Below are 14,554 nucleotides of genomic sequence, written 5' to 3'. Positions count from 1 at the left end.
ATGGAGTCTCTCTACAGGCCGTTACAGAATGGGAGTCAGTCAGTGGATCACTGTTCATTTTGGCACACTTCAGATTTAGTTTAGACTTAAGTCACATTTTAGTCCTTTGAATAATGATTTACTGTAGTTATTGTCAAAATGAAGAAGACATTGGGCCATTTTAGAGAGGGAAAGAGAGAGGCACAACAACAATACAATACATAGTGGTGGTGTTATGGGTAATATCTTTTGAGCGGTAAGAGAATCAAGACGTTTTCTCTGAGGAAGTGGGAGACTTGGCTACAGAACTTGGCTATGAAAACGCCGTGGGGAAAGTGGGAGGGTTGAGTGAGACTACAACTGCACTACTTTTCTATACTAAAGGGGAGAGATAAACATAGTTAGACTGTTTTACATCTGTGCTGCTAATATTAATTGTGCTCATCACTGAAAAGCTCTCAAATCTCTCCAGAAACTCTTGTCCAGTCCACTTAGTCCGATTTTGGTGACCATGGTGTGTTTATACAACAAGTAAAACACAAATCACTTTTCAGGTCTAATCGAATGTAAATTCCACGAGACTCATTAAATCAGCCCCTGCTGATAACAAGAGTTGTTGCTATGGTCTGTCACCACACACACAGTGGGGTGAGGGAAGAGGAATGTGTGTGAGGTGATTCCTGACAGGCTTCCTCCCCAGAGATCAGGGGTCATGACATCATGGTTCTGGAACTCTACTGGAGGGAACATCCCTAACCCTGCTCTATATACATACTGGAGGTAACAACCCTAACCCTGCTCTATATACATACTGGAGATAACAACCCTAACCCTGCTCTATATACATACTGGAGGTAACAACCCTAACCCTGCTCTATATACATACTGGAGGTAACAACCCTAACCCTGCTCTATATACATACTGGAGGTAACAACCCTAACCCTGCTCTATATACATACTGGAGGTAACAACCCTAACCCTGCTCTATATACATACTGGAGGTAACAACCCTAACCCTGCTCTATATACGTACTGGAGGTAACAACCCCTAACCCTGCTCTATATACATACTGGAGGTAACAACCCTAACCCTGCTCTATATACATACTGGAGGTAACAACCCTAACCCTGCTCTATATACATACTGGAGGTAACAACCCTAACCCTGCTCTATATACATACTGGAGGTAACAACCCTAACCCTGCTCTATATACATACTGGAGGTAACAACCCTAACCCTGCTCTATATACATACTGAAGGTAACAACCCTAACCCTGCTCTATATACATACTGGAGGTAACAACCCTAACCCTGCTCTATATACATACTGGTACTGGAGGTAACAACCCTAACCCTGCTCTATATACATACTGGAGATAACAACCCTAACCCTGCTCTATATACATACTGGAGATAACAACCCTAACCCTGCTCTATATACATACTGGAGATAACAACCCTAACCCTGCTCTATATACATACTGGAGGTAACAACCCTAACCCTGCTCTATATACATACTGGAGGTACCAACCCTAACCCTGCTCTATATACATACTGGAGGTAACAACCCTAACCCTGCTCTATATACATACTGGAGGTAACAACCCTAACCCTGCTCTATATACATACTGGTACTGGAGGTAACAACCCTAACCCTGCTCTATATACATACTGGTACTGGAGGTAACAACCCTAACCCTGCTCTATATACATACTGGTACTGGAGGTAACAACCCTAACCCTGCTCTATATACATACTGGAGGTAACAACCCTAACCCTGCTCTATATACATACTGGAGGTAACAACCCTAACCCTGCTCTATATACATACTGGAGGTAACAACCCTAACCCTGCTCTATATACATACTGGAGGTAACAACCCTAACCCTGCTCTATATACATACTGGAGGTACCAACCCTAACCCTGCTCTATATACATACTGGAGGTACCAACCCTAACCCTGCTCTATATACATACTGGAGGTAACAACCCTAACCCTGCTCTATATACATACTGAAGGTAACAACCCTAACCCTGCTCTATATACATACTGGAGGTAACAACCCTAACCCTGCTCTATATACATACTGGAGGTACCAACCCTAACCCTGCTCTATATACATACTGGAGGTACCAACCCTAACCCTGCTCTATATACATACTGGAGGTAACAACCCTAACCCTGCTCTATATACATACTGGAGGTAACAACCCTAACCCTGCTCTATATACATACTGGAGGTAACAACCCTAACCCTGTTCTATATACATACTGGTACTTGAGGCTATGAAAGGCATATTCCTACCCAGAAGTGTGTGTGTGTGTGTGTGTGTGTGTGTGTGTCCAAGCCCAATGAAATCCCTCAGTAATGTAGTTGGACTATACCACCATATTGCTTTTTTCTCCCTCACTATTCTTCTCCCTGTCTCTCCCAGCCCACACCCCTCCTCATCCTCCCCCAGCCCACACCCCTCCTCATCCTCCCCCAGCCCACACTCCTCCCCTTCTCTCAGCTGTGTATTGTGTAAGACCAGAGTAGACATGCATTAGTAATACCTGCATACTCAGCAGTGGCCTGATTACAGCTGAGAGCAATCTCTCTCTCTCTCACACACACACACCTGGTGCTGACACTTAGAAAGTCAACATGCCTGCAATACAATACACACCTGTCTGAAACAGAGCCTTCCCTTCAAGACCACAAACATTGCCCGCAACTCCTCCGGTCGCCCCCAACGCCTCCGGTCGCCCCCGGTCGCCCCCAACGCCTCCGGTCGCCCCCAACGCCCCGGTCACCCCCAACGCCCCCGGTCACCCCCAACGCCCCCGGTCACCCCCAACGCCCCAGTCACCCCCAACGCCCCTAGTCACCCCCAACGCCTCTAGTTACCCCCAACACCTCCAGTGTAGGACACAGTCATGTAGTCATGTATTTAGAGAGTTGATCACCTTGAGGTTTCTGCATTATGACGCATTTACATCAAATCAAGTTCATGGGTCACGTACACAGTTTCTGTCTCCAACAGTGTAGTAATGCTGGTGTTTCTGTCTCCAACAGTGTAGTAATGCTGGTGTTTCTGTCTCCAACAGTGTAGTAATGCTGGTGTTTCTGTCTCCAACAGTGTAGTAATGCTGGTGTTTCTATCTCCAACAGTGTAGTAATGCTGGTGTTTCTAGCTCCAACAGTGTAGTAATGCTGGTGTTTCTAGCTCCAACAGTGCAGTAATGCTGGTGTTTCTGTCTCCAACAGTGCAGTAATGCTGGTGTTTCTAGCTCCAACAGTGTAGTAATGCTGGTGTTTCTGTCTCCAACAGTGTAGTAATGCTGGTGTTTCTAGCTCCAACAGTGTAGTATTGCTGGTGTTTCTGTCTCCAACAGTGTAGTAATGCTGGTGTTTCTAGCTCCAACAGTGTAGTAATGCTGGTGTTTCTAGCTCCAACAGTGCAGTAATGCTGGTGTTTCTAGCTCCAACAGTGTAGTAATGCTGGTGTTTCTGTCTCCAACAGTGTAGTAATGCTGGTGTTTCTGTCTCCAACAGTGTAGTAATGCTGGTGTTTCTGTCTCCAACAGTGTAGTAATGCTGGTGTTTCTGTCTCCAACAGTGTAGTAATGCTGGTGTTTCTGTCTCCAACAGTGTAGTAATGCTGGTGTTTCTGTCTCCAACAGTGTAGTAATGCTGGTGTTTCTATCTCCAACAGTGTAGTAATGCTGGTGTTTCTAGCTCCAACAGTGTAGTAATGCTGGTGTTTCTGTCTCCAACAGTGCAGTAATGCTGGTGTTTCTGTCTCCAACAGTGCAGTAATGCTGGTGTTTCTAGCTCCAACAGTGTAGTAATGCTGGTGTTTCTGTCTCCAACAGTGTAGTAATGCTGGTGTTTCTAGCTCCAACAGTGTAGTAATGCTGGTGTTTCTAGCTCCAACAGTGTAGTAATGCTGGTGTTTCTAGCTCCAACAGTGTAGTAATGCTGGTGTATTGCTGGTGTTTCTGCTCCAACAGTGTAGTAATGCTGGTGTTTCTAGCTCCAACAGTGTAGTAATGCTGGTGTTTCTAGCTCCAACAGTGCAGTAATGCTGGTGTTTCTAGCTCCAACAGTGTAGTAATGCTGGTGTTTCTGTCTCCAACAGTGTAGTAATGCTGGTGTTTCTGTCTCCAACAGTGTAGTAATGCTGGTGTTTCTGTCTCCAACAGTGTAGTAATGCTGGTGTTTCTGTCTCCAACAGTGTAGTAATGCTGGTGTTTCTGTCTCCAACAGTGTAGTAATGCTGGTGTTTCTGTCTCCAACAGTGTAGTAATGCTGGTGTTTCTAGCTCCAACAGTGTAATAATGCTGGTGTTTCTGTCTCCAACAGTGTAGTAATGCTGGTGTTTCTGTCTCCAACAGTGTAGTAATGCTGGTGTTTCTGTCTCCAACAGTGTAGTAATGCTGGTGTTTCTGTCTCCAACAGTGTAGTAATGCTGGTGTTTCTGTCTCCAACAGTGTAATAATAATACCTAGCAATAAACACAAACCAAACAGCAAAAAACGAAAGCAATACCAGAACGAGTGATGTCAGAGTAAATAAATATATAAATAATGGTGTATATATATATATATATATATGATGCGCTTTTAAAGGGATAGAGCACATTTTTGGGGGGGCAATTAATCCACTTTTCTACTGGGCCTCCTACCTTTCCTCTCTCCAGAGAAAGACACCACATCATCTCTGTCTTTATACTCCAGGGCCTCCTACCTTTCCTCTCTCCAGAGAAAGACACCACATCATCTCTGTCTTTATACTCCAGGGCCTCCTACCTTTCCTCTCTCCAGAGAAAGACACATCATCTCTGTCTTTATACTCCAGGGCCTCCTACCTTTCCTCTCTCCAGAGAAAGACACATCATCTCTGTCTTTATACTCCAGGGCCTCCTACCTTTCCTCTCTCCAGAGAAAGACACAACATCATCTCTGTCTTTATACTCCAGGGCCTCCTACCTTTCCTCTCTCCAGAGAAAGACACCACATCATCTCTGTCTTTATACTCCAGGGCCTCCTACCTTTCCTCTCTCCAGAGAAAGACACCACATCATCTCTGTCTTTATACTCCAGGGCCTCCTACCTTTCCTCTCTCCAGAGAAAGACACAACATCATCTCTGTCTTTATACTCCAGGGCCTCCTACCTTTCCTCTCTCCAGAGAAAGACACATCATCTCTGTCTTTATACTCCAGGGCCTCCTACCTTTCCTCTCTCCAGAGAAAGACAACATCTCTGTCTTTATACTCCAGGGCCTCCTACCTTTCCTCTCTCCAGAGAAAGACACATCATCATCTCTGTCTTTATACTCCAGGGCCTCCTACCTTTCCTCTCTCCAGAGAAAGACACATCATCTCTGTCTTTATACTCCAGGGCCTCCTACCTTTCCTCTCTCCAGAGAAAGACAACATCTCTGTCTTTATACTCCAGGGCCTCCTACCTTTCCTCTCTCCAGAGAAAGACACATCATCATCTCTGTCTTTATACTCCAGGGCCTCCTACCTTTCCTCTCTCCAGAGAAAGACACAACATCATCTCGGTCTTTATACTCCAGGGCCTCCTACCTTTCCTCTCTCCAGAGAAAGACACCACATCATCTCTGTCTTTATACTCCAGGGCCTCCTACCTTTCCTCTCTCCAGAGAAAGACACCACATCATCTCTGTCTTTATACTCCAGGGCCTCCTACCTTTCCTCTCTCCAGAGAAAAAGACACAACATCATCTCTGTCTTTATACTCCAGGGCCTCCTACCTTTCCTCTCTCCAGAGAAAGACACCACATCATCTCTGTCTTTATACTCCAGGGCCTCCTACCTTTCCTCTCTCCAGAGAAAGACAACATCATCTCTGTCTTTATACTCCAGGGCCTCCTACCTTTCCTCTCTCCAGAGAAAGACACATCATCTCTGTCTTTATACTCCAGGGCCTCCTACCTTTCCTCTCTCCAGAGAAAGACACATCATCTCTGTCTTTATACTCCAGGGCCTCCTACCTTTCCTCTCTCCAGAGAAAGACACCACATCATCTCTGTCTTTATACTCCAGGGCCTCCTTCTCCAGAAAACTGAGTAGTTTCTCTCTGCTGTAGGGGCCGGTGGCTGCTTTCACTGTGTGGTCCTTCTGACGCATCGACGCTGGCAGCAATGCATTCTGTGGGGGGAGACACAGAGGGGTGGATACATGGGTTTATTGACTGATTGATCAAAAACACTAGGGCTGCATTCGGTGCCGTGTTGTGTTAAGTGGCGTTCCTATGGTTGCCTAGTTAGTGGACTCATCTCCTTCATGCTGTTTATAAGTGAAAGACAAGAAGAATGTTTAAGATGTTCTCTACTTGAGATGTAACAACATTGGCCTCGTCCCAATACTTCTGTTGAGGTGTATTGTGTAATATCACAAATAAATGTTGTTACATTCCAGGAAGGGTTTGACTACTCTGCTCCTCCTCTACTCTGCTGCACATCCTCCTCCTCTACTCTGCTGCACATCCTCCTCTACTCTGCTGCACCTCCTCCTCCTCTACTCTGCTACGCCCCTCCACTGCACCTCCTCCTCCTCTACTGCGCCTCCTCCTCCTCCTCTACTGCACCTCCTCCTCCTCTACTGCACCTCCTCCTCCTCCTCTACTCTGCTACGCCCCTCCACCTCCTCCTCCACTGCGCCTCCTCCTCCTCCTCTACTCTGCTGCGCCTCCTCCTCCTACTCTACTGCGCCTCCTCCTCCTACTCTCCTGCGCCTCCTCCTCCTACTCTCCTGCGCCTCCTCCTCCTACTCTCCTGCGCCTCCTCCTCCTACTCTACTGCGCCGCCGCCTCCTACTCTACTGCGCCGCCGCCTCCTACTCTACTGCGCCGCCGCCTCCTCTACTCTACTGCGCCGCCGCCTCCTCCTCTACTCTACTGCGCCGCCTCCTCCTCCTCCTCTACTGCGCCTCCTCCTCCTCCTCTACTCTGCTGCGCCTCCTCCTCTACTCTACTCTGCTGCGCCTCCTCCTCTACTCTGCTGCGCCTCCTCCTCCTCTACTGCGCCGTCTCCTCTACTCTACTGCGCCTCCTCCTCCTCTACTCTACTGCGCCGCCTCCTCCTCCTCTGCTGCACATCCTCCTCCTCCTCCTCCTCTACGCCTCCTCCTCCTCTACTCTGCTGCACATCCTCCTCCTCCCCCTCCTCTACGCCTCCTCCTCCTCTACTCTGCTGCACATCCTCCTCCTCCTCCTCTACTCTGCTGCACATCCTCCTCCTCCTCCTCCTCTACGCCTCCTCCTCCTCTACTCTGCTGCACATCCTCCTCCTCCTCTACGCCTCCTCCTCCTCTACTCTGCTGCTCATCCTCCTCCTCCTCCTCTACTCTGCTGCACATCCTCCTCCTCCCCCTCTACTCTGCTGCACATCCTCCTCCTCCCCCTCTACTCTGCTACGCCCCTCCACTGCGCCTCCTCCTCCTCTGCTGCGCCTCCTCCTCCTCCTCTACTGCGCCGCCTCCTCCTCTACTCTGCTGCGCCTCCTCCTCCTCTGCTGCGCCTCCTCCTATACCCCGCCTCCTCCTATACCCCGCCGCCTCCTCCTCCTCCTATACCCCGCCTCCTCCTCCTCCTATACCCCGCCTCCTCCTCCTCCTCCTCCTCCTCCTCCTCCTCCTCCTCTACTCTGCGTGCAAATCAACATAGAAAAGCTTGGCAGACTGAGAGGTTAAAAGTTGATAAGAATGAGATATCTGTCTGGCGAACAAGGAGAAAACACAAGAAAGACAGAAACAGACAGACTCTCCCCCCCGCCCCTCCATACCTCTGGGTCCATCTCCTCCAGGGCAGTCTCCAGTTGTTTGAGTTCCTGCTCTGACAGGTTGTTAAGGATCTCATCCTCGTCAATCTCCTTGTACTTCTCCAGGTCTTTCTTAAACGACAATGCCATGTTCTCTCTCTGCTACACCAACCGCAGACCAGGGTGTCTGTCTGTGTCCCTCTGGGTCCAAGTGTCACACCTAGGGGCAGGTAATCTGATGGAGGCAGAGAGGCAGACAGACAGACAAGACAGACAGAGAGGATGATAACATGTGAGTTAGTGGGATCAAAGTAGGTGATGTAATTAAAGCCAGTCAGACAGCGTCTGTCCTCCGGTCTTAAACATCACATAAACTGGGTGGTTCCAGTCCTGGATGCTGATTGTCTGAAAGCTGTGGTATATCAGACCGTATATCACGGGTACGACAAACAAATAGCTTTTTACCTTTCTAATTATGTTGATAACCAGTTTATAATAACAATAAGGCACTTCTGGGATTTGTGTTATATGGCCAATATCGGTGTGTTAGACTAGTAACGGAAAGGTTGCTGGATCGAATCCCCGAGCTGACAAGGTAAAAATCTGTCGTTCTGCCACTGAACAAGGCAGTTAACCTGCTGTTCCCAGGGAAGGCCGTCATTGAAAATACGAATTTGTTCTTAACTGACTTCCCTAGTTAAATAAATGTTAACTAAAACTAATCATGAAGCCCTTGACTAGTTGAATCAGGTATGTTTGTCTGGGACAACAACGTGCTGCTGGAGGCACAGGAGGACTGGAGTTGGGAAACATGGGTGTAAACTAAAGTTGAGTGGAGTTTAATCTTCCGCGACCTCGGCACGGCGGTCATTTTATTTTTAATGCGCAGCAGTCTGGGTGGAGCTGTGTGGTTTAGAGGGAACATTGTTCTCTCGCTCTCTCTCTCTCTCTCTGTTCTGTTCTCTCTCCCACATCGTCCTCTCTCTCTGTTCTGTTCTCTCTCTCCCACATCGTCCGCTCTCTCTGTTCTGTTCTCTCTCTCCCACATCGTCCTCTCTCTCTGTTCTGTTCTCTCTCTCCCACATCGTCCTCTCTCTCTGTTCTGTTCTCTCTCCCACATCGTCCTCTCTCTCTGTTCTGTTCTCTGTCTCCCACATCGTCCTCTCTCTCTGTTCTGTTCTCTCTCTCCCACATCGTCCTCTCTCTCTGTTCTGTTCTCTGTCTCCCACATCGTCCGCTCTCTCTGTTCTCTCTCCCACATTGTTCTCTCTCTTTCTCTGTTCTCTCTCCCACATCGTCCTCTCTCTCTGTTCTGGTCTGTTCTGTTCTCTCTCCCACATCGTCCTCTCTCTCTGTTCTGTTCCCTCTCCCACATCGTTCTCTCCCTGTTCTGGTCTGTTCGCTCTCTGTTCTGGGCTCTCTCCCCCTGTTCTGGTCTGTTCTCTCGCCCACATCGTTCTCCCTCTCTCCCTGTTCTGGTCTGTTCTCTCTCTGTTCTGGTCTGTTCTCTCTCCCACATTGTTCTCTCTCTCTCTGTTCTGGTCTGTTCCCTCTCTGTTCTCTCTCCCTGTTTTGGTCTGTTCTCTCTCTGTTCGCTCTCCCTGTTTTGGTCTGTTTCTCTCTCTGTTCTCTCTCTCTGTTTTGGTCTGTTCTCTCTCTCTGTTTTGGTCTGTTCTCTCTCTCTGTTTTGGTTCTCTCAAGAATTAGAGGGTTGGGGTTAGGGTTAACCCTAACCACACTAACAGAGCAACAGCCTGGAATAAAGTACCACAGTGTGTGAGTCATAATACCCAGAAAACCTAGCGGTCAAACAGGGAAATGGTTCCAGACGTTTTTCCACCATTCATTTTTCCCTGTAGGGGATTTTTTTAGAAACACGTAAAATAAGGTCTGTGTTTTGTGTCGGCTTCCCCTGGGGTGATGGTTTGTGTCGGCTTCCCCTGGGGTGATGGTTTGTGTCGGCTTCCCCTGGGGTGATGGTTTATTACCGTGTAAATCTCTCTCAGACCAAGTGACTTATCAATATATTGGCCTGTATTTACCTCCCCAAAATGAAATGCTAATTAGCTGCTAATGTGGCAATCATAAAGAACTACAAATACCATGATGATCTGGACCAGACTGACGAATCGAGGCAAAGGTAGGAATCCCGGGATTAACTATCTAAATGTATTCATGAATAAACTGGCTACATTTCTTTCAAATTGACAATTCTGTGAACCGTCTTGTGAAAGTTTTAAATTGACACAATAGCTGTTAGTAAAGGTGTCAGCTAGAGATGACCTGCAGGATCTATACCTGTTAGTAAAGGTGTCAGCTAGAGACGACCTGCAGGATCTATACCTGTTAGTAAAGGTGTCACAGAGACGACCTACAGGATCTATACCTGTTAGTAAAGGTGTCAGCTAGAGATGACCTACAGGATCTATACCTGTTAGTAAAGGTGTCAGCTAGAGATGACCTGCAGGATCTATACCTGTTAGTAAAGGTGTCAGCTAGAGACGACCTGCAGGATCTATACCTGTTAGTAAAGGTGTCAGATAGAGATGACCTGCAGGATCTATACCTGTTAGTAAAGGTGTCAGCTAGAGACGACCTGCAGGATCTATACCTGTTAGTAAAGGTGTCAGCTAGAGACGACCTGCAGGATCTATACCTGTTAGTAAAGGTGTCAGCTAGAGACGACCTGCAGGATCTATACCTGTTAGTAAAGGTGTCAGCTAGAGATGACCTGCAGGATCTATACCTGTTAGTAAAGGTGTCAGCTAGAGACGACCTGCAGGATCTATACCTGTTAGTAAAGGTGTCAGATAGAGATGACCTGCAGGATCTATACCTGTTAGAGATGACCTGCAGGATCTATACCTGTTAGTAAAGGTGTCAGCTAGAGATGACCTGCAGGATCTATACCTGTTAGTAAAGGTGTCAGCTAGAGATGACCTGCAGGATCTATACCTGTTAGTAAAGGTGTCAGCTAGAGACGACCAGCTAGAGATGACCTGCAGGATCTATACCTGTTAGTAAAGGTGTCAGATAGAGATGACCTGCAGGATCTATACCTGTTAGTAAAGGTGTCAGCTAGAGATGACCTGCAGGATCTATACCTGTTAGTAAAGGTGTCAGCTAGAGATGACCTACAGGATCTATACCTGTTAGTAAAGGTGTCAGCTAGAGACGACCTGCAGGATCTATACCTGTTAGTAAAGGTGTCAGCTAGAGATGACCTGCAGGATCTATACCTGTTAGTAAAGGTGTCAGCTAGAGACGACCTGCAGGATCTATACCTGTTAGTAAAGGTGTCAGCTAGAGACGACCTGCAGGATCTATACCTGTTAGTAAAGGTGTCACATAGAGACGACCTACAGGATCTATACCTGTTAGTAAAGGTGTCAGATAGAGATGACCTACAGGATCTATACCTGTTAGTAAAGGTGTCAGCTAGAGACGACCTGCAGGATCTATACCTGTTAGTAAAGGTGTCAGCTAGAGATGACCTGCAGGATCTATACCTGTTAGTAAAGGTGTCAGATAGAGATGACCTGCAGGATCTATACCTGTTAGTAAAGGTGTCAGATAGAGATGACCTGCAGGATCTATACCTGTTAGTAAAGGTGTCAGATAGAGATGACCTGCAGGATCTATACCTGTTAGTAAAGGTGTCAGCTAGAGATGACCTACAGGATCTATACCTGTTAGTAAAGGTGTCAGCTAGAGATGACCTGCTATAGGATCTATACCTGCAGGTTAGTAAAGGTGATCTATCAGAGGTGTCAGCTAGAGATGACCTGCAGGATCTATACCTGTTAGTAAAAGGATGTCAGGATCTATACCTGTTAGTAAAGGTGTCAGCTAGAGATGACCTACAGGATCTATACCTGTTAGTAAAGGTGTCAGCTAGATCCTGCAGGATCTATACCTGTTAGTAAAGGTGTCAGCTAGAGATGACCTGCAGGATCTATACCTGTTAGTAAAGGTGTCAGCTAGAGATGACCTACAGGAGCATGCTGGGATTTGTAGTTTTGCACGATGTCTACTTTAATACTAATTAGCAATTCAGAAATCGGAGAGTAAATAGAGTCGAACATATTGATAAAAGACACTTTTTAAATGAATTGTAGAATAACAATTGGAAACATTTCCCTGTTTGACCGTTAGGTTTTATGGGTATTATGACACCTCCACTGTGGTGCTCTATAGCAGGGGGTTAACAGGGGAATAACAGGCTTCACTCTGCCCTAACGGAAAGTAAATGAGAGCAGATGAAATGTCAGCATTCATGATGATAGTAATGTTGATCGCAGCCATCGCTGGCTATTGATGATGCGAATCAGGTTCTGAAGACTGGGATTAACGCGGGTCACGTCCGAGTCCAGTCCACAGCCTGATAATACCAGACCAGGTAGGACTCCCTCCTCAATAAGTTACAGACCATGTAGTCTATTCTAATAGGTTATAGGCAGTGTTTAAATCTAGCGTAGGCCTAACTAAGCCATGAACCAGGAGTTAAATATCCATGATGGTAAAAGCCAACTAACTGCAGACAGTTTATCTGTGGGATAATAATAACATGTGTTTCAGTCCCCTGTTGGAATGACCGCCAGCTTTTCAAGGTCTAGAAAACCCTTTCTGACAGAAAACATTCTGACATTGTAGAGCCAAATCCACAACACAGACACACCCATCAGTATCTAAACCACCTGACTGTTAACCTCTGAGTTCCATTAGCTGGAGACTGGAAGGCAGAGTGGCCAACGAGGTCTGACTGGAGACCACGGACTTGTAGACTAATCTACACACACGTCATTCTCTTACCACAATGTCAACTCAGCTCTTACGTCATCTATCTACTTTCTCTGTGTAGTCAACACCACCTTCACACTTAACCACTCACACAGGTTATAAAACCCATACTAATGGCTGTTCTTCGGTCTCCTCCAGGACCCTCCAGGTGATTAGGTGGAGTAGACAGTCCAGACAGGAGTAATGGAGCACGGAAGGGAGGTGATGGTGGTAATGGTCTGGGAGGATCCATTAGTAGAGTCTGATTGATTCCATTCTCCGAGCTCTACTAATCATCCTAGACAACAGCAGATATCTCCGAGCCAATAACACCCCCACAACATACTACAACCAGCCTCTCTAGTTATAGATGTACAGTACACAGAGCCAATAACACACCCACAACACACTACAACCAGCCTCTCTAGTTATAGATGTACAGTACACACACACTGTTACATTCTCCAGTTTCTGTGTTTTGGGTTTGTTTGTGTACACACCACTACTCCCCCACATACACACACCACTACTCCCCCATATACACACACACCACTACCCCCCCCCCCCTTCCACACACACACACACAAAACTAAAACACGACACACACCTCTGAGGGAAAAGTCACATGAGCTGGCTGTATGCAAAGTCATGCTCACCTCAGTCACCTGTTTACTGCAGAAACTGTCCAGATGTACAGGGACTTCCACAGGTCAGGAGAAACTGTCCAGATGTACAGGGACTTCCACAAGGTCAGGAGAAACTGTCCAGATGTACAGGGACTTCCACAAGGTCTGGAGAAACTGTCCAGATGTACAGGGACTTCCACAAGGTCAGGAGAAACTGTCCAGATGTACAGGGACTTCCACAAGGTCAGGAGAAACTGTCCAGATGTACAGGACTTCCACAAGGTCTGGAGAAACTGTCCAGATGTACAGGGACTTCCACAAGGTCAGGGAGAAACTGTCCAGATGTACAGGGACTTCCACAAGGTCAGGAGAAACTGTCCAGATGTACAGGGACTTCCACAAGGTCAGGAGAAAACTGTCCAGATGTACAGGGACTTCCACAAGGTCAGGAGAAACTGTCCAGATGTCACAAGGTCAGGGACATCCACAAGGTCAGGAGAAACTGTCCAGATGTACAGGGACTTCCACAAGGTCTGGAGAAACTGTCCAGATGTACAGGACTTCCACAAGGTCAGGAGAAACTGTCCAGATGTACAGGGACTTCCACAAGGTCAGGAGAAACTGTCCAGATGTACAGGGACTTCCACAAGGTCAGGAGAAACTGTCCAGATGTACAGGGACATCCACAAGGTCAGGAGAAACTGTCCAGATGTACAGGGACTCCACAAGGTCAGGAGAAACTGTCCAGATGTACAGGGACTTCCACAAGGTCAGGAGAAACTGTCCAGATGTACAGGGACTTCCACAAGGTCAGGAGAAACTGTCCAGATGTACAGGGACTTCCACAAGGTCAGGAGAAACTGTCCAGATGTACAGGGACTTCCACAAGGTCAGGAGAAAACTGTCCAGATGTACAGGGACTTGCAGGGACCACAAGGTCAGGAGAAACTGTCCAGATGTCACAGTCAGACAGGGACTTTCACAAGGCCAGGAGAAACTGTCCAGATATACAGGGACTTTCACAAGGTCAGGAGAAACTGTCCAGATATACAGGAACTTTCACAAGGTCAGGAGAAACTGTCCAGATGTACAGGGACAGGGACTTCCACAAGGTCAGAAGAAACTGTCCAGATGTACAGGGACAGGGACTTCCACAAGGTCAGGAGAAACTGTCCAGATGTACAGGGACTTCACAAGGCCAGGAGAAACTGTCCAGATATACAGGGACTTCACAAGGTCAGGAGAAACTGTCCAGATATACAGGGACAGGGACTTCCACAAGGTCAGGAGAAACTGTCCAGATGTACAGGGACATCCACAAGGTCAGGAGAAACTGTCCAGATGTACAGGGACAGGGACTTCCACAAGGTCAGGAGAAACTGTCCAGAT

General features: G+C 47.2%; 1 protein-coding gene across 1 annotated transcript; it reads right to left on the bottom strand.

The window, feature by feature from the left end:
• Positions 1 to 5,898: 5,898 nt before the first annotated feature.
• LOC135565404 (tropomodulin-3-like) lies at positions 5,899 to 9,594 on the bottom strand. The gene is made up of 2 exons (XM_065012406.1): positions 7,785 to 9,594; positions 5,899 to 6,150 (listed from the first exon to the last, which is right to left on the bottom strand). The coding sequence occupies exons 1-2, from the start codon at positions 7,908 to 7,910 to the stop codon at positions 5,914 to 5,916; spliced, it is 363 nt and encodes a 120-aa protein (XP_064868478.1). The 5' UTR covers positions 7,911 to 9,594; the 3' UTR covers positions 5,899 to 5,913.
• Positions 9,595 to 14,554: the final 4,960 nt, after the last annotated feature.

The sequence above is a fragment of the Oncorhynchus nerka genome, linkage group LG27 (genome assembly GCF_034236695.1).
Source record: "Oncorhynchus nerka isolate Pitt River linkage group LG27, Oner_Uvic_2.0, whole genome shotgun sequence".
NCBI classification, from domain to species: domain Eukaryota; kingdom Metazoa; phylum Chordata; class Actinopteri; order Salmoniformes; family Salmonidae; genus Oncorhynchus; species Oncorhynchus nerka.
This window is presented reverse-complemented; position numbering and strand designations above follow the sequence as displayed.

What these genes read in the sequence shown, in the direction of transcription:
- LOC135565404 (XM_065012406.1), bottom strand. Translation starts at nt 7,910, where the DNA reads ATGGCATTGTCGTTTAAGAAAGACCTGGAGAAGTACAAGGAGATTGAC. An exon ending in TGGAGGAGATGGACCCAGAG is followed by an intron (nt 6,151 to 7,784) that starts GTATGGAGGGGC and finishes CTCCCCCCACAG; the next exon opens with AATGCATTGCTGCCAGCGTC.